The following is a 20,741-nucleotide window of genomic DNA, read 5'->3' as shown; positions in this document are numbered from 1 at the left end:
ATTCTTGGAAGTGGCATTGGTTAGACCAAAGGACAAATTCTTATTTACTCTTGTTATTGTCAAATTCCCCACCATAAAGGTTGAGCAGTTTTGTTGTCCCTTCAGTAATATGTGGAAAGTATCTCTTTCTCCACAGCTTTTCTGACAGAATGTGTTGTCAAGCTTTTGATTTATAAATCTGATATTTAAAAACTGGTGTATTAATGTAATATAACTTGTATTTATTTGGTTATGCATAAGGTTAAATTTGGCTTTCTTATGCTAAAATGGAATTATAAATTTCATTTTAGTGAACCATCTATATGCATCTTTTGTTCATTTTTTATTAGGTTTTGGTCATTTTCTTCTCTTTTAAGAGGGGATATTTGTACATTCGTAGATTTCCTCTCCATCTCTCTCTCTCTCTTTTTTTAAGATTTATTTTATTATTTATTTATTTATTTATTTTTATTTTTGGCTGCATTGGGTCTTCGTTGCTGCACATAGGCTTTCTCTACTTGTGGCTAGCAGAGGCTGCTCTTCGTTGTGGTGTGCAGGTTTCTCATTGTAGTGGCTTCTCTTGTTGCAGAGCATGGGCTCAGTAGTTGTGGTGCACAGGCTTAGTTGCTCCACAGCATGTGGAATCTTCCAGGGCTCGAACCCCTGTCCCCTGCATTGGTAGGTGGATTCTTAACCACTGCGCCATCAGGGAAGCCCCATTTTCTTCTTTTTAAAAGAGTTATTTATTTATCTGGAAACTAATCCTTTAAGCTATAAATTAAAAATATTTTTTCCCACTTTGTCATTTGTCCACTGATTATGCTTATGGTGGTGGTTTTTTTGTTTTGTTTTGGTTTTTTGCCACACAAATTCTTTTATTTTTTCTAGAATTTGATCATGGTTTGTAAGACTTTCCCTTCTCCCATGTTATAAAGGATTTCACCTATATTTTCATGTGATACTTGTGTATTTTCAATTTTAGCATTTATGTCTGGAATATATTTAGAGTTGATTCTGGTATGTAGTTTGAAGATTTAATTCATTTTATCTCTTTCCAAATGGTGATTCATTTCTTCTAATACTATTCAAAAGAATCCTTTTGACCTTTATTCTATTTTAAATTTCAATTTTTTTCTCTGTAAATGAGATCAATGTTGAACTAGCTTTACCTGTGAATGACAAATAAGAATGGACTTTTACAAAATAACAGATCAAATTATTTTCAGTTTATTTAAAGCGAGGTTACCTAATTTGATCTATGTAAATCATTTTAAATACAGCACAGTATAAAATTTATTTATATTGTTACCTACTCATCACTTTGTAAATTTATCTAGTTGAGATAATCAGCCCAGTTTTGCTCTCTGTTCTAATCAGCATCCAGGAGCGCAGCTCGTGGTTTCCTACTGAATTGCACTAACAGGGGGGTAGGTGATGATCTCTGCCTTGTCAAACTTTATCCTCTTAATAGTGTATTTCAAAAGAAGAACTCAAAGAATGGATTTTAGTTCCTTTCCCAACCTGAGGTTTTCATATGAAAGACGATCAATCAGTCAATGAACCGTCTATCTTTGATACAAGCCATGGATGGCTGTATGTACAAAAATCCTTTTTAAAACACTACGATGCAATTAATGATGACACTAAAGATTGCTAACAACATTCAATTAACTAAGCCTGAGGAGGAATTTCTAATAAATTGCGTCCTGTTTATAATATCTATATACCTGGCAACAAGGAAGGCAGCCTTTTTCCTGCCAATTACAGAATTAAGGAGACATTTTTTTTCCATTCTACTCCACAGTCGTTTCAATATGGTTACTAGAGAGCCTCAAGTATTTCTGACATCCATTCTGCTTTAACAGGGAGTCTCACTGGGAGGAAGCTGTTGAAAATGAATAGTATTCTTAACATATTTTATGTGACTAGTTGAAGAAAAGGGCGCAGAGCCAAACAGAATGAAAGGGATATATTATTAGGAGAAATGCTACTCATGTTGAATTAATTCTGTCTGTGTGTTAAAACTCAGAAACACTGACTTGGGAGCAATAGAGCACTGCTGACTTTTGGCTGTGCCGGCTGTGTGTGAATGAACAGCCAGGAGTCAATTGTTATACAATAAGCCATAGAAAACACTATCAGTTTTGGAAATATAAGAAATTGTGTAAACTTGTCTTATAAGTAGGGGCAGCTCTTTTCTTGAGGCTAGCAGAGTTCATTTCCTCCTCAAACAATTTTTAAATGCTGAAAAAAATTCCTTTCTATATTTCAAGAATGATATGAAATACTCATCTTAATAGTCGCAAAATACATCTGAATTCTAACATACCTCTTAAGGTGTATCCAAGTTTCATTTCGATCTATGTTAGGATATCATACTTAGCAACAATAAGTAAAGATAAGTGAACGCCTTTCAGTATATTTTGTCATCAATCAATACACAGAACACACATGAAAATGGGCCAACAGATGGTGGGAGGGAGGCTCAAGAGGGAGGGGATATGGGGATATATGTATAAATGCAGCTGATTCACTTTGTTGTACAGCAGAAACTGGCACAACAGTGTAATGCAATTATATGGCAAAAAAGAGCTGAAAAAAATTTTTAAAAAAAAGAAGAAAAAGAAAATGGGCCAACATACCTCACTGCTGGATAGCCATCATTTGCCCAATATCTTCTCCCAACAAAACTAGTTTTTTGTGTTTTCTTTTTAATTTATTTATTATTTTAATTTATTGACTGCATTGGGTCTTCATTGCTGTGGGCGGGCTTTCTCTAGTAGTGGAGAGTGGGGGCTACTCTTTGTTGCAGTGCACAGGCTTCTCAGTGCAGTGGTGACTTCTCTGGCTGCAGAGCTCGGGCTCTAGGCTCTTGGGCATCAGTAGTTGCAGCAAATGGGTTCATTTGTTGTGGCTCACGGACTCTAGAGCACAGGCTCAGTAGTTGTGGCACTCGGGCTTAGTTGCTCCACGACATGTGGGATCTTCCCAGACCAAGGATCAAACCCGCGTCCCCTGCATTTGCAGGCAGATTCTTAACCACTCTGCTACCAGGGAAGCCCCCAACAAAGCTAGTTTTGACATTTGGTACAGACAGTAAGTGATAGAACATCGCTACCCAATGTGTGGCCACATGCGATCCATGTGCTGATTTGCAAAGCATTTCTTATTGGTTCACAACAAAGCAAGTAATGAAGTGGAGAGGAGGCATTTAGAAACGTTTACAGCAATTTGACAGAGTAATTTTATGTCTATTAAATCTAGTAGTAGAAACTAATTGGGACTTGTACATTGCTTTTTTCATTGTATTATTTATTTTTATATTATATCTAACCAAAGTATTGCTCCAAGGCTGATTGGAAATTTAAAAATGAAGAACAAAACCAAAAAACACCCTGGTCCTTTACCATCAATAGTGTGAGAGTCACTCTTCTAAACCAGAGGATTAGTGAGCTGGGACAGTGTCATAGATGAAGTAGAAATTATGAAGGCAGTATGACTAGCTGATGATCATTGGCTACCTACTACTGTGTCTATCATTGTGCTTAGCTTCTCTCTCCACTCCCCCATATATGTGTGTGTGTGTATATGCATGTATATACATATACACATATATCTCAATGTGTGTATATATCTATAAAACACATATTACTTAGGTATGCGTATACCATATATGTATATATGTGGTATACAAGTGTGTGTGTGTATACATATACAGTACCATATATATATATATACACACATATATTTTTATATATGTATGTATCTGTTTATAGAGAGAATATTTACTACCTTCACAATAACCCTGGAACTTTGAAGTCGATATTTATTATGCCCATTTGACCTGATTATGTCCTGAACATTCCCGTCGATGTCCACTTCTCCCCCCAGAGTTATTCTTCGTTAAAAATCAAACCAACAGAGGTTCTTTCATTGCCAATGTTCTTCCACGGATTTATGAAGCTGGAGAGTAATTATGACTCCCCACCTCCCCACCCCACCAAAAAATAAAACTTCTTATTTCTTATCTCTTTTCTGTATTTCAGAGGGTACTTGGTGGGCGGCTGGGAATAGCTGTGTCAGGGGCTCCTGGGCAGAGCCTTTATTCCTTCGTCATTGTACTCAGCCTTGCTAATAGCTGCTGCCCACTCTTCCTGGAATGAGTAAAAATGTTTTGCTGTGTAAGGGGAGAGCTGATTGAATTGATTCCATCACTTGTGCACTTCCTGGAGGTTGGTGTGTTTATTTAAAACAAAAACGAAAACAAAAAAAGACTGAACTGGTATGAACTTTATAACAGGCACCAGTTTGCTGCAATTACTTATACTAAAGGCAGAGTGAAGGGAAGTAATTATTTTGATTAAATAGATACAATGTGCTGAAGGGAAAGATGACCATAAATCCTCTTTCACAGGTTTTCACCTTCAGTAGAACACAGGTTTTTGAACAGGTTTACTGGTTACCTGATTGTATCTTTAAATGTTCTTTTTTAGGTGTCTATAATACAAAATGTACAGAATGTAGCTTTGGAAAGAATAGATAGTACAGTACCTCATATACTGAATATGTCTGAGGAGTTGGCAAAGTAGAGCTGTTGTCTCACATAGACGTGTTGTGAAGTACAGGAGAGAATCAGAGGTGACCCACGTTAGCTTAGCTGTAGAAAAGGATTTGAATAACATCCAGGGATATGACATTAAACACAAACAGAAATAGGATGTATTTTGCATGTTTTAGATCCTTCTGGGGATGCTTCCACGCGGTATTAATCTCCTTATTCCCATTTAACGTGTTTATATAAACAGTGCTCTGTGTTGAGTTTCCATAGCAATTATCCCTGCTTGTGCAACGATCTTAAATAATTATATGAATAATTACTATTAGGAGAAACAGTCTCTGGCACACCCTTTTTCCAAATGTTGTGATTTTGTTTTCTCTGCTGAATTCTTTTTCTTTTCACATTTTGTCTTTTTTTCCCTTTCCTTATGCTAACTTGCTTATCTTCTTTATGTGAATTGAAATAATGAGCATGTCTGCTCTCTGAAAAGCAGTTTGATGAATCTCAAAATGAATATGTCACAATGATGAAAGTGCTATCAGTACTCTCCTAAGTAAACACTTTATGACTCCATATTAATCACTGGTATTTTCTAGAATGGCATAATGACAGTAATAGGCCATGCTAAGGAGTCTCGTTGTCACCAGGCAGTGTTTATGACAAAATTGCTCTTACTGTAATGTAGCTTTGGTCCCATTTCTAAAACATTCACCTTAAGCTAATGCTGCTGTTCTAAACTAAAGCAAAGCCTGAATGAGTCAGGTAAAAATTGGATTTTTTAAAGTGCTACTTTATCTCTATTGGTCTTCTAGACTTTCTGAAATTACCAAGTAATTGAATAACCTTCCCCTTCATTTTAGCTGTGCAACTCTGGCCTCTGTTAGAGCATCTATCTACTCACTTGTGCTAGAAAAGCCTTCTCTTTCTCTGCTTCACTCATTTAACAAGCATTGCCTGACCTCACTGGTTCTTAAGCTTGTGTATGTGGTGAAATTCCTAGAAAATATGGTGCTTTTTACCACATATCATTTTGGTGATATTAGCATCAAAATAACTAAATTTTACATTTATGTATGGAATTAAATACTAGCTTATATTGGATTCCAAAATACACATACATGAGTAGGTACCAACATTTTAAGAAGAAAAAAAAGTGATAAGCTTTACGAGAGAAATTGCTCCTCATTAACTCTTTACCAGAGAGCAAAACAGAGGGTTGATTCTATGACTTGCTCCAGCTCACAAAATATCAGTTTTTAGTGAAAGCTTAATTGAGACACATAAGTATTATTTCATGTATATCAAAAGTACCAAGGTGAGTGGCCCAGACTCTGCCCTCAAAGAGCTCATGGTCTTGTAGGAAAAACTCACAAATGGCAAAGCTATAAGACAATATGGAATTACAGGTCTGAGAAGCTTAAGCAGTGCCTGGCACCTTCCCACAGGCTGCAAAGTTTTGCAAAGATTGCCTGGAGGGAGCACCTCCACCAGGTGCCAGGGATACCAAAAAAGGTGAGACTCTTTAGGATGTCGGAGACCGGTTCTAATATAAACAGGCTTGTACGCAAAGTGTACAAAGCGGAAGGCACACAGTACTGTATGACACTGAGACAGAAGCACCTATTTCTTTCCAAATGGGAAGAGAAGAGACAAAGAGAGGATGACAAGTGAATGAGCCTGACAGGGGAGCAGTTCAACAAGCCTTTTGCGATCTTTCCTCCCACCTGGTGCTTCTCTAGAACACACAGTGTCTTTCTGACTTTCGTGAATATACCTCCTCTATACACCAATCACGATGCTTCAAGTTCACAACTTAGTGTGCCCTTAACCAGTGCTTCCAGGCTTTAATGTGTGTACCCATCACTTGTAGTTCTGTATTGTTTTGTATTGTGAAAATGCAAAATCAGATTCAGTAAATTTGAGGTGGGACTTGACATCCTCATTCCTAACAACCTCCCAGGGGATGTGATGCTTCTGGACCACAGACAAGGGCCCAAGTTTTAACTCTTCATATGAGAACTTTGGCAATTGCCAAGTGAATGTATCATCCTTGCAGTTATATTTAAAAACCCATCATACAGTTTTGAAGAAAGTCATCAGGTATTTTTTTGTAAATAAATATGAAGACAGAAGTTTGTCTAGAGATAATAATAATAGGAATAATTATTGTGATCGTAATTACAGATTATTGAGTGGCATTCCCTTGGCACCCTGCTGAAGTTAGTAGTTACAATAGTAATATGATATGTTTTCTACCCTTACAACTATGAACGAAGTAAATATAATTCCCCGTTTTACAAACAGAGGCAGAGCTTAAATAACTTACTCCATGCCACGCAGCCTGTACCAGCCAGCCCTTTGTGATTCCAGTCCAGATCTCTCTTTTCTTCAAAGACACTACACTCCAAGAATCATAGTCAAAAGAAGAAAATAGAAAGTTGATAGAAGTCTAGAATCACAAGAGTAGAAATCGTGATGTTCTGTGGAATGGAAAGGGCCAGATCTTCTAGGGACAAAAATTAGCAGCTGAGCTGTACAAGGTGCCCTTTTCAAAGAGCCCCGTCAGATAATGCTTTTCAGTGTGTCAAACTGATGCTCCTGGACCAAAACAGGAAGAGGACTGACATGGCTCTGATTCTGTACCTTAATGATAGAGGGAAGCACAGGAGGAACTATTTTTCAGTCTTTTTATATGTTTATACGATACATATGTATATGTTTATATGATACATATGTATATGTTTATAAATATATATGAAAATATCATGAACATGAAGAGAGAATTGCTGACTCAACATAATGCGGCATTTTAGCAAGCTTCATATATACCACTGAGGAAAAGAAAATGCATGGACGTATTCACTGGTAGAACCAGATTCTAACCACCAAAGGAGTGGACTAAATCATATTCTTAGTGGTTATTCTCTCTGAATGCATGAAGAGTATACTTCTTGAATTTTTCATAGTTTAATGTAATCATAAAATGGTAATTTTTGCAAAACGACCACTAAAAACTATCCCCACCCCCCCAAAAAAAGGAACACTGGTTTGGATACCACTCTCTTTAGATGAAAAAGTCATGAGACAGGAAGCGACACTGAAAGCACACTGTGCTACATAGATGCATGCTGGCTTAGCTGAAGCAAGGTAGTTATCAGAAATTTTAAACTGAGGAGTGGGTTGTTTTCCTTCACAGGGAAAAGACACCACAACTAGGAGTAAATCTCTGTAACGTGGTGAACTGCTTCCTTGTCCACCCCAGTGGTAAAAAGGGCCTCACAAATTTGGCTTATTTAGCAAATGCCTTTTTGGGGCTAAACACTGAATCAACAAATATATGACAAAACGGAATGCTTTCACTAAACATGACAAGATGGCTGCAATTATAATGAAGTGTGATTGTGGGGTAAGCAGTTGACTGTGGTTACTGTGAGTCACTTGAGACTCAGTTCATTTACATGTGATAAAAATTACAGTGTTAGTGGTGAAATGAAAATCCAAACCGTCAAGTCTTCTTTCTTCACTGAGTAAGCCTTTGTATAGATCCCTGAGCTAGGAAGAGTCTGACCAATGGACACAAAAACTGTACAACCCACCCTGCAAGAAGTGAAATGATCTCTCAGCAGGAAGAAAGTAATGGAAATCTTCAACATCTGTAGCCTTAAAACATTGTACCACACCAACTTTTTGGTGACATTATGAACAACTCTTTCTAGCATTACCATGAGAGAGCGGTCACTATTAAGTACTTACTGTATGAACAGGATTTTTTTCCAAGTATGTTGCATGTTCAATCCACTTAACCTTTACAGTAGTCATGATGTACTGATGTATTCTATAATTATCAATAATTGTCTACAGATAAGGACGCTGGGACACAAAGAGATTGAAGAACTAACCATAGGGCATCCCCTTGTTGACAGAGGCAAGATTGGGACACAGCCCAATTCCAGAGATTGTTTAATCACCATATTGTAGTGCAGCTTGGTGATGAGGGTGGAGGATATTGTCATTTGTATTTTTCTAAGTTTGAGTTCTAGAAATATTGTTATACTGAGAGTGAGATGATAATTCACTAATATTGAGTGCATAGTTAGTTCTTTTCCAATTCGGCCTAATTTTCCAAAATTGATAATCTCACAACAGCAGCATCTTGACCACTTAGAAAGATGTAGGAACATCCCTTTTCTTCTAAAGTTAGGATATGTAAAATAGTTAGTCTTATATTAATATATGAATATATCAAAATACCAAGCACATTTTATATGGGTTCCTAAGATAAAATACGAATGTTTCATCTAAGATAAAATATAAATGTCCACATTAGGCTACAATTCTCTAGACTTCCTGAGTATGAGTTTACCCCCATCCTCTGTGAAAGGTGCTTTGGGAACAGATATGGAGCACTGTTTAGATTGAATAGTGTGTCTTAGAGCTATAAGAATTTGTATTCAAATCTTCCAAATTTCTGCCTTAGGCAACTTCCAAAACTTCCTAAATTTCTGCCTTGGGAAAATAGATATTTTTAATAATCAGAGAAATCATTCACATTCACCATCATCAATAATCGGTATTTATTGAGCATCTACTATTTTTTATTGAGGTATAGTTGATGTACAACATCATGAGCATTTACTATTGACAGAAAATACTGCTAAATTCCTGGAAAACCAATATATATGAAATAAATTTTTCTCTCCTTCCCCATAAGAGTTCAACAATCCAATTGGGAAACAATATATAAACAAAAGAGATAAAGAATAATACCAGAAAGTACTCAAAGATTGACAATATGATCTACAAGAGTGCAAATTAAAAAAAAAAAAAAAAATGGGTTCCTCATCTCCCTCCCAACTGTATTTTGAAGAGAGTTCTCAGCTTGGGCAGCACATTTTAAGAACAGTAACTTCAGAACTAAGAAGAGTTTTTTCAGTCTAACCATCATGTAAACTTAAGACCCTTGTAAATCAACCTCTTTCAGAATGTCCAGCCTTGGCTTGAATTCTCAAGAAAGCTTGACTTGATACTAACCTCACAGGTAAATTAAGGTGTTACCTGAGTATCAGCAGACTTTCTATTTATGGAAACAAGACTCTCTCAGTTGCCTCTATTTATCAATCCACCTTCTAACATTTGGGATCTTACAAAGCAGATTGACGTTCTCTTCTACTCGGTATCACTTCAAATACTAGATAATTTTGATTCTGATTATCTAAATCTTTTTAAAACACTTGTTCTAAGAGTAGTATTCTTATGAGATTTTTTTGAGGTTTGTTTTTTTTAACTCACCTTCTAATTTTCTGAGCAAATTTCATTTTCCTTCTCAAATTGTGGGAGCTGAAATTGAATATAACATTTTAACCAGCCCAGAGAAGACATATCACCAATTTGTTTTACAAAATATGTTTTTATTAATGCATTCTAAATTTCCAGTAACTATTTTGTTTACATCATACTGTTGATTAATACTGAATTTATTGTACAGTAAATTGGACATGGCCTATTGCCTAGATATGGTCTATTAAGCTGTGTTTCTCTCATCCTAGTCTTACACAGTTCTTTAGATCCAGTTCATATTATTATATTTATCCTTTTAAATATTTTCTTGTTTTATTTGGCTCATGACTCAAACTGTAAAGATGTTTTTTAAATTGAGATAAAATAGACATATAACATTGTAAATGTAAGGTGTAGAGTGTGTTGATCACATACTTTTATATATTGCAATATGATTACCTCCATAGTGTTAACTGACACCTCCATCCCTTCACATAATTATCATTTCTTTTTTTGTGGTGAGAATATTTAAGATCAACTCTTAGCAGCTTCAAAATATGCAATACAGTAGTGTTAACTATACTCACAATGCCATACATTAGCTCTCCAGAACTTATTCATCCTCTAACTTCAAGTTTGTACCCTTTGACCCACATCTCCTCAATTCCCCCATCCCCCAGTTTCTGGTAACTACAATTCCACTCCCTGTTTTTATGAATTCCGGTTTTTTGAATTCTTCATATAAGTGATATCATACAGTGTTTGTCTTTCTCTTTCTGCCTTAAAGCATTTAACATAATGTCCTCAAGTTCCATCCATGTTGTCGAAAATGGCAAGATGTCCTTCTTTCTCATAGCTGAATAATATTCCATTGTGTGTGTGTGTGTGTGTGTGTGTGTGTGTATCACACCTTCTTTATCCATCGATGGACACTTAAATTGTTTCCATATCCTGGCTTTTGTGAATAATGCTGCAGTAAACATGGGGGTGTAAATATCTTTTTGATATCCTGTTTTCATTTCCTTTGGACATATAATCAGAAGTGGGATTGCTGGATCATATGGTAGTTATATTTTTACTTTTTTTGAGGAACCTCCATACTGTTTTCCATAGTTACATTCCCACCAATACTGCACAATCGTTCCCTTTTCTCACATTTTTGAACAACACTTTGTTATCGCTAGTCTTTTTTGATGATAGCCATTCTAACGGGGGTGAAACGATATCTCATTATGATTTAGATTTCCATTTCCCTGATGATTAGTGATGTTGAGCATCTTTCCGTCTGTTTGGTGGCAATTTGTGTGTCTTCTTTGGAAAAATGTCTATTCAGTTCCTCTGCCTATTTTTTAATCAAATTGTTTGTCTTTTTTTATTCAGTGGTATGAGTTCTTTGTATATTTTGGAAATTAATCTCTCATCAGATATATGATTTGCAAATATTTCCCCCATTCTGGAGTTGACTTTTCATTTTATTGATTTTTCCTTCTGATGTGCAGACGCTTTTTAGTTTGATGTAGTTCTGCATGTCGATTTTTGCTTTTGTTGCATAAAGATGGTTTTAATCATTGCATCTAATCCTGAAAAAAGGGAAGAAACAAGAGGGGGTAACATTGTATTTAACTAGAAGTGAGATCAGAATTTTCTTGTAATTTCTTGGAAGATACAATTAATTCACAACAGAAGGAAAGCCCTCTCTGATCACTATCTCAGATTTATGGATTTCTTTGTTGATAAATTTGCCTAAGCCTTCAGGGGAAAATGAAGATGTTGGAGCCATTAATCTTATTCCATAACAGTGTTCCCAGTACCTCACTATGAGAACTAAATGAAGTGTTTTTAAAGGTGGCCAGTGTGAGAGGAGCAGTCTGGGATGCCACCACACCTGCTCCCAGCCCTGCTGTGCTCCTGAATCCTGGGTCTTTTTGGGACTGTGCAGCTCAAAAAGTCAGAAGTCCCAATTTTGTGCACAGGTATGTACTTCTTTGCAAAGGAGAAACCAGTTTCCCTTGTTTCATTCTCCTCTTCCTGTGAAATTAAGTGGTTTCTTGACAGTCTTTCTCCCTAGGGAGTTGGAGAGGAGGAAAAAAGAATTAGCCTCCTCATGTTCAAAAATGTTTGACAGTTTCGGTCCATAGATAGGCATCATTTTGCAAAACTTTTTTTTTTCCTTTTTTCATTTATGACATTAAGAAGATTTGTTTTGCCTAAAACTCGAATTGGTGAACTATAGAAAAGAAAAATGTTAACAGTTATACAGATTTTTCCCTTCTGCATTTATGGATCTAGTTCATGAGATTTTATTACTTTGCTGTATATATTATCCAGAAAAAAATACGATTTATTTTTTGTATACTTATGAAAATTTTGTTAATGGTATAGGCTGTATTTAATATTTTGCAGCTATTTTTTGCATTCAACATTGTTTTGCAGTCTCCCCAAATTGATTCATATAAATTTATTTATTTTAAGTACTGTTTTATATATTACTCTACGACATCACTGTTTTGTATTCACTCCTGAAAAGATGAAAATATAGAGTGTTTCAAATTTAAGGTATTAAAAATATTGTAATTAATGTCTTCATATGCATATGCGAAAGTTCCTCCAAAGTATAAACTTTAAAGTGGAATTTGTCATAGGTTATGTATATTAACTACATTGTTACACAGTCAATATTATTCTTCAAAATGATTGTATGAGAGCTTTTCATTACCCAAGTTCCCTCCCAAAATTGATATTGTGTGAATTTTTTACCTATAGGAAATTTGGATATGAAATAATTTTATTATTTGAATTTCCCTGGTTACTAGTTTTGACCATCTATTCATCTAATTTGGAGTATTTGTATTTTCCTCTTCTATAAACTGCCTACACACTTCCTTTGCCCATTTTTATTTTAGGTTATTTGTATTTTTAAATTGTGATGTGTTGCTTATATGCTGTAGATATTAGTCCTTTGTATCTTCCACTCTGGTTCTCTTTTTTTTTTTTACTTTATATTCTCTTCATTTGTTCAAAGGTTTTTGATAAATCAGCTGTATCAGAAATCATCTTTTCCCTTTTGTCTTGGTCTTATAAGAAATCCTTTTCCTGCCCTGAAGCCATTAGTGCTTTCTTCTATATTGTCTTTTTTCCCCAATATTTAGATTACATTTATTTTTAAAACATTTTAAAATTGAAGTATAGTTGATTTACAGTGTTATGTTAGATTCTGATGTACAGCAAAGTGATTCAGTTATACATGTATATATTCTTTTTCATATTCTTTTTCATTAAATGTTATTACAAGGTATTAAATATCATTCCCTGTGCTATACAGTAGGACCTTGTTGTTTATCTATTTTATATATAGTAGTTTGTATCTGCTAATCCCAAACTCCTGATTTTTCACTCCCCTTCCCCTTTGGTAACCATAAGTTTGTTTTCTACATCTGTGAGTCTCTTTCTGTTAGTAAATAAGTCCATTTATGTCAAATTTTAGATTCCACACATGTGATATATGACATTTGTCTTTTTCTGTCTCAGTTACTTCACTTATTATGATAATCTCTAGGTCCATCCATGTTGCTGAAAATGGCAATGTTTCATTCTTTTTTTATAGCTGAGTAATATTCCATTGTATATAGATACCATATCTTCTTTATTCATTCACCTGTCGATGGACATTTAGGTTGATTCCATGTATTGGCTATTGTAAATAGTGCTGCTATGAACATTGGGGTTTATGTATCTTTCCAAATTAGAGTTTTCTCCAGATATATGCCCAGGAGTGGGATTGCTGGATCATATGGTAGCTCTAGGTTTAGTTTTCTAAGGAAACTCCATACTGTCCTCCATAGTGGTTGCACCAATTTACATCTCCACCAACAGTGTAGGAGGGTTCCCTTTTCTTCACACCCTATCCAACATATATTGTTTGTGGACTTTTTAGTGATGGCCATTCTGATTGGTGTGAAGTGATACCTCACTGTACTTTTGATTTGCATTTTTCTGACAATTAGTGATGTTGAGCACTTTTTCATGTGCCTATTGGCCAGCTGTATGTTTTCTTTGGAGAAATGCCTGTTTAGATCTTCTGCCCATTTTTCGATTGGGTTGTTTGTTTTTTTTGTTGTTTATCCACATTTATCTACCAATGAGGTTTTCTGGTCTGTTTCTGGTCTAAAGAGATGTTTATCTTATTTTTAAGAATACAGTATTTTTTTAAAGTATCTGTCATTGTATTCATAACTGAAAATGTATTTTTTAAAGCATGAGTTCACAATGTCAAAAACGCCCAAAGTATTTTATGTTTTTAACAAGTATTGCTCAGTCACACATGACAATATATGTGTGTGATTTACATATATTGCATATTTGTGAAAATATTATTCAGTAGAATTCATTCCTTTTTCTAAAAGTTCATGTTAAATTTTATATTAGTCTACTAAAACAAAACTTTTTTTTTTTATTATCAACTAACTCCTAGATTAGGGTTGGTCTTATAAATATGTGGCAACTCACTTGTTTTGATTTGTAAGATCACAGGTAGGGCAGCCTGTACCCCAATATTTTTCTTATCTGCCATGATATATAAATTCCACCAAAATGACTCTCTTGGATTTGATGACTTTTTATCATTCCACAATTACCTGATAAATTAAAATAAATTTTGAGTGGTGGAGGAAAGGGAGGTGATACCTTTGCAACAAGGACACCTAACACAGAATAAGGCATTTTGCCAATATTATCAAGAGAAAGCCCCTAGAGGATGAGCTGGAAGTGCCAAAAAGAAGATTGTATGTTTAAAAGGAGATGAGAGAGGACTAGAAACAAACTGTTCTCCTTCACTATGGTATAAAGTTAGGAACCTTGCAGCGATGCTTTGGAAAGCTCACATAACCTTACCGTAAATATCAGTGGAGAAACAAGTTATTCACACCCCCTATAAGCACTTAAAGATGTTCATAAAGGCAAGCAGGTGTAATCATCCTTGAGTAAAGAAGGAAGCTAAAAATAAATTTTTGAACTTTATCATATTTACCTTAGCAACTGGTTCTGATTATGTGGCAACACTTTCTAGGACTATACGTAGCAGATAATGGTAGAAATTTGTTCCCAAAGTTCTTAGAATATTCGCCTAAAACAATTTTCTGGAGAATTTTCAACTTGACTGCTAAAGCTTATTCATTTTTACCTTTTCTCAAACTATCTTCTCCCTGACCCCTTAAATTATGCTTTTCTTCAGCATGGGCGACTTACCCTTATCATAATATTTTCAGGCCTGATGTTTTCTCTCTTCTTTCAGCCGGCTGGGCACTGCAGTAGCTGAGATGCGAAAAAGGCAGCAGTCACAGAATGAGGAAACACCTGCTGTGTCTCAAGCACCTGGAAACCAGAGGCCCAACAACACGTGTTGCTTTTGTTGGTGCTGTTGCTGCAGCTGCTCCTGGTATGTCCTCTTATCTGTGTGATACCACACCTGAGCTGGGTCGTAACTGGCGTGAACATGCGTGCCAGCTCTTGGAGACATAGAAACTTCTCAATCTGTCTTTTTTTTTCCCCTTTACTAGTAGCAATTATTGCAGATGATCATTGGTTTAATGCACATATTTCCATAAGGAAAATATAATATTTCCTCAGAATCTACACTGATATTGGTAGTAAGGTAAAGAATGAAAAATTGTTTATATCATGTTTTTCTCCATCCATGGTGCTTAAAGGTATAGGTAAAAATAAGAATATGGTTATGTATTTATTGAACAGTAAACAACATTATCCCATGTTACAGGAGATGCAAGAACACTAAGATAAGCTCTAGTAGTATTGTATGTAGTATTCAGCATAGTGTTTTAGTTCTGTGCTATTTCATGGGGTGATGATTGTTCTGTCGCAGTGTTGGGTGGCAACTTCAGCCACAGACTCCTCAAAAGGACAGAGAAAGAAGTGCCACGGACTCATGTCCACAGATCTCAAAGCTCAGGGACTATGATGGGTGTGAAGGCCAAGTCAGTTCATTAAACGTGCTGAACTTAGAGCCAGAGAATCTGCATTCCATTGCAGTTTTATCACTGACAGGCTCTGGGACATCAGACAAAGTTGTAATCTGTTTTTTGGTTTCCTTACTGGCAAAGTGATGAAGAGTTACACAAGTTGATTTTCAAGACCCCGTCTCGTTTCATTCTAAATGTCCGTGATTCAGGCACCTCAGAAAACCTGCTTCAGTTCCAAATTCCCAAAGTGTCTGAAAAGAAGGAAATCAGTGAGACACAGAGTCCTGAGATTTGCACAAATGAGACTCCTTGGTGGGGGCAGGAGATGCTAGACTTAATGGAATTTCCACAGAACCACACGTTTCTGTAAGATCCAGTTCACAGGTGGACCTTCTGGGTTAGCAATGGTCTTCTGGATCTCCCCAACCCGTTTCAAAACCCTAAAGAAAGACCAGGATGCTTACGTCATCCTCTCACCCACGATCTCTGCAGTTTCCCAACATCCATGGGGGTCGTTGTTGTGATATGGTGGCTTAATATTCTATCCTGGTGGACAAAATGGAAGATGAAACATGTAATGCTTCAGTGGCAGCCTTGGTGTTGAACGAGCTCTGAGCTCGCTCGGAAACTTCATTTCCAGAAGACTTTATATTGGAGCAATCTGGAAGGTTCAAAGTAGTTTTTATAAACATCAAAATTGCTTCCCGGATGATGATTCTTTGATGGGGAAAGTCATGTATGATTCCATTTTCTTTCATTCTTAAGCCTTAAATTAAGTATTTCTGATGGAGGAAATAGAGTTCTAAAGAAGTATTTCAATGCAATTGTGTAATTTTTTTCTGCATCACTTCTCAAGAGATCATCTAGCTCTGGTCTTAATCCGTGAAATATGGGGGTAGTGACTTAATATGGTGGTTCTGAAGTCAGACTGCCTGGATTCAGATTCTTCGTCTGTCACTATTCATTTGACCTTCAACAAGTTGCTTAGTGTCTTCAGATTTCTCATCTATCAAATGACAGTAATAAGAATCCTTACCTCATTTAATGTTTTAAACATTAAATACAATGAAACACATATAAGCTGAGAATAATGCCTGACCCTTAGTATGTGTTTAATAAGAGTTAATTACTGGACTATGGAATACTTCATATTGGAAGAATAAAAACTCTTTAAAGAAGAGCTGTCTTCAAATAATGTATTAAAAACAAAAAAAGATTAGCTTGTGGATATACTGTAAAAATTACCTTGGAAAGGAAAGCTATTTTATTTTAAAGTGTATATGAAACATCACAAATATGTTGTTAAATCATGTTGAGGATTATACTCCTATTTCTCACCTGCTTTACGCCATGTTCCAGTAATTAGTATATGATTTTATTTGCCTGCAAAAACTTATTTCTGAATTGCTTCAGAATTAAAACACCAAAACATTGAAGTTTTGTGCAGTATTTTCTGTCAAACAGATGTTTAGTGAGATTTGCTTTTATCTGTCCTGCAGATATTTAGTAAGACTTGCTTTTATTGATTCTTAAAGTGCACATTAAATAACAAAATAGTCAACGTGAGCTCGTGAGCATCATATTGTCACAGAACACAGACTATGGATGGAGAGCAAAACAGCTTTTGGAAGCTGCATTAACTTTCCACACCTCTAGGATGACAGGTATTTGGACCCTAAGCACATAGTGCCTTGGATGCGTGTTCTATTAGTTCTGGACGAGAGAGTATCATCAAGAACTTTGTTTGCTAACAAGGAGTCATGGATACCCAAGTCCAGGCCATAAAATGCACAGACTATAAATGTACAAGTCCGCTTATATGATAAATAATAGGTAATTTCTAATGTCAGCAACTATTAAAAAAAAGAATGATAGTTAAATTGGATTTTAATTGTAACTATCTCATTATAAAAGGAGATGCCCTTTACACATGCATTTGTAAAGTATCATAATTTTTGCACTTTGAGTTTAGGGGAAAAAATGTAAAGGCTTATTAGAGTGGGAAAAAAAAAAAAAGAAAGCAATGTTCTTCAGATTTTCCAGACTAGGTCAAAGGAGTAGAACAAACAGAAACACTAAAAAATGTAATTTAGGGACAGAAAGTTAGAAATCAAAGTATGAAGTAACTGTCATTTGTAAATAGAACAGTTGTCATGTAGCTGATTTTACCTCCTTTTAAGGAAATAGAGTGCTAAGAAAATAAATTTCTGTATCCAGTAATAAATATAAATACCTCACTCAAACCTCACATTATGGGTTTTTAAAACAACTTAGTATTTTCCTCAAATTTGCATTTCTCATTCATATTTCATCATCAGCTCCTCTTTCATTTTTAAATTTATTCCTGTCTTTATAAAATTACCACTATGCTTTATTTTGGGCGGTGATACAGAGAATAGATACATAACTGCTGGATATTTCCATAGTTTCCTTCAAAAACCTAAAAAGTTAGGATTACTTCATGATGGCTTGCGTCTGTCCCTGTCAAGGAGCCATTTCCTTCCCCAAATCCATCTATCTCCCTTTTCTCCCCAGATCCCTCAGTTTCAAGAAGAGAAAGCAAAGGAATGAGGTTTACACACTTTAACCTGTGTAACACACATAAGTCATGGATGCCCAAGTCTTGTCCATCAAGCAGACAGTCTATAAACTTGCATGACCTTCTATGTGTGGGACCAAGTTGTTACCAGGAGAGTTTTGTCAAGATCACATGTCTAGAGGTTCAGGGTTGTCAAAACAATGTTCCCTTTACATCAAGATTCAAAAAGAACAAGCTGCCTCTTCAGGTAGTTAACCCTCTTCCCTTTTCTTTATGAGAAAGAAACCTTTTAAAGATGTGGGCTCCTCACAAAACTGCCGACAGTGTGGATGCATGCGGTAGGTCAGACACCTGTGAAAGTGTGTTGCAAACCGGAAATCGTATTGTGCTTACAAAACAAGTGCCTCAAACAGGAGGTAGAAAGGTAGAGTTTCCAAAATGCATTGCGAACTTAATTGTCTCACGGACCCTCTCCTAGCATCAGAGGTTGTACAAAAATAACCCAGATGGTTTTTTTCAAGGAAGTCTCTAGAGGCTAATCCACTTTTTTTTATTGCTCCTGGGGGTGTCCTATCAAGGAAGACAGATTTCTGTGTTTACTCTTAAAAAATGAGAACTCAGCAGACGTCAGATACCGTGCCTCCAAAATATTCCGTTGACTTCTCATGCGGCTGTGGGGTGGTGTAGGAACAGTGTGGAGGTGGGCAGTGGGAGAGGGCACGTATTGCTGGCCCCAGCTCCAGGCTCCCCACTTGCAGTTTCCAAGGGAATGGTTCCCTCTTTAGCTATTTTACTTATCAGATTAAGGTATAGGATTTTGTCTGAAAGAAAAAATAGCCTCGCTAAAAACTGAGTGCTTGAAAAATTCTGTGTCTGATTTTACAGAGAAGGCAACTGAAGGCTTGGCTGCTGTCACTAAGCTCATTAATAACAGAAGTGGGACCAAAATGCAAGTCTCCTAATCTCCAGTGCCTTGTTTTATCCACTTTAAGATGACACTTGCCATCGTTTCATTTCCAGGCTGGATATGAACCATTTCCAAAGCTTTTTACTTTGCAAACTCTTTAAGAATTATATGAAATACAACTTTTCAGATGGAATTCACAATCCCATGCACTGCTATATATGGCCCACTGCCATATATATTCTCCATTCCAGTAATGTTGGTCAGAACGTTATTACATTAACTAGCCCCATGAGAGCTAAAATTATCTCCCTTTTGACACGCTAGTTTCCAGACCACGGGACAGATCTGACTAAGTAAACGTTCAGCACTTCATAAACATACTTTTGGTTGCCCGTCCCTCCATTTTTAACAAGTACCACAGCCTCTATAATTCAAAACAGTGCAAAAATAATGTCCTATTTTATCCTCTGACGCCGTCACACTTTAGCTCTTTGCCAGTGGAAATACTAAAATGCATGCTCTAAAAGCCAAAGGATATTTTTTGAAAGGAAAAACAAAATCCACGTCTGTTCCATGGTAAAGAAACCACACCCTGGAAATAAATCTGCTCACACATGCAAGTTGAATCATTTCATCTAAGGCACCAGTGAAGAAGCAGTCTTTTCTCTACCTGTCGCCCTCGGTGACCTGATTCATCTCACATGGGAGCACAAGTTAACTGCACAGGACTTCCAAAGGACTTGTGAGCAGACCATGAAAAATATCACTTGCAAAGAATTCTGGTTTTGAAAACTCTGTCTCACCATGTCATAGGTAAATTTTTTCAGTAGTGTCTATATCTTACATGATCTTTAAACGCACACAATAAGCAGACATGTACCAAAGTGAATCCAGGCTTCCCAGGCCATGTACAGGAAACCAGAAGGTGGGCATTGGGACTATGGCCCATGTCTACGTCGTGCACTCATTCATTCACTCATTTGCAGCGGATTGAATGCTAATTATTGCTTAGTACTATTGGCATCATTAGGTTTCACAAGATTCTCCCTGCCTCTGCCTTGACAGGGAACAGATTCTCAATGAGCAATTGAATCTAGACATGAATGTTTGGTTTTAATCCTCAGGTCACCCTCCAGAAAAGTTTAGTATTCACGCTGCCTCTGCCAAGTCTGTGTTACCTATGATCAGAGTGCTATCTATTGGAAAACTGCCAGAATTAGAATTCTTTGACCCTTTTCCATGGAAGGCATACCATTATGTTTTTTTTTTCTTGGAATATAGTTGATTTACAACGTTGTGTTAGTTTCAGGTGTACAGCATAGTGATTCAGTTATACATATACATATATTCATTCTTTTTCAGATTCTTTTCGCATCTAGGTTATTACAGTATATTGAATAGAGCTCCCTGTGCTAACAGTAAGTCCTTGTTGGTTATCTATTTTATATATAGTAGTGTGCATATGTTAATCCCAAGCTCCTAATTTTTCTCTCCCCGACACGTTTC

At 36.2% G+C, this 20,741-nt stretch overlaps 1 protein-coding gene across 2 annotated transcripts in view; it reads left to right on the top strand.

Annotated features, from left to right (window-relative positions):
- Positions 1 to 20,741, top strand: part of RGS17 (regulator of G protein signaling 17) — an 87,494-nt gene that overhangs the window by 45,275 nt on the left and 21,478 nt on the right. Inside the window, exon 2 of one of the 2 annotated variants that reach the window (XM_057738911.1) lies at positions 15,105 to 15,248. In XM_057738911.1, the coding sequence (XP_057594894.1) occupies positions 15,130 to 15,248 (119 nt within the window). In that variant the 5' untranslated portion in view covers positions 15,105 to 15,129. Of the gene's footprint in view, positions 1 to 15,104; positions 15,249 to 20,741 lie in introns of those variants that run through there. The other variant, XM_057738912.1, reaches the window with a different exon arrangement.

This window comes from Hippopotamus amphibius, chromosome 6 (genome assembly GCF_030028045.1).
Source record: "Hippopotamus amphibius kiboko isolate mHipAmp2 chromosome 6, mHipAmp2.hap2, whole genome shotgun sequence".
Lineage (NCBI taxonomy): Eukaryota > Metazoa > Chordata > Mammalia > Artiodactyla > Hippopotamidae > Hippopotamus > Hippopotamus amphibius.
This window is presented reverse-complemented; position numbering and strand designations above follow the sequence as displayed.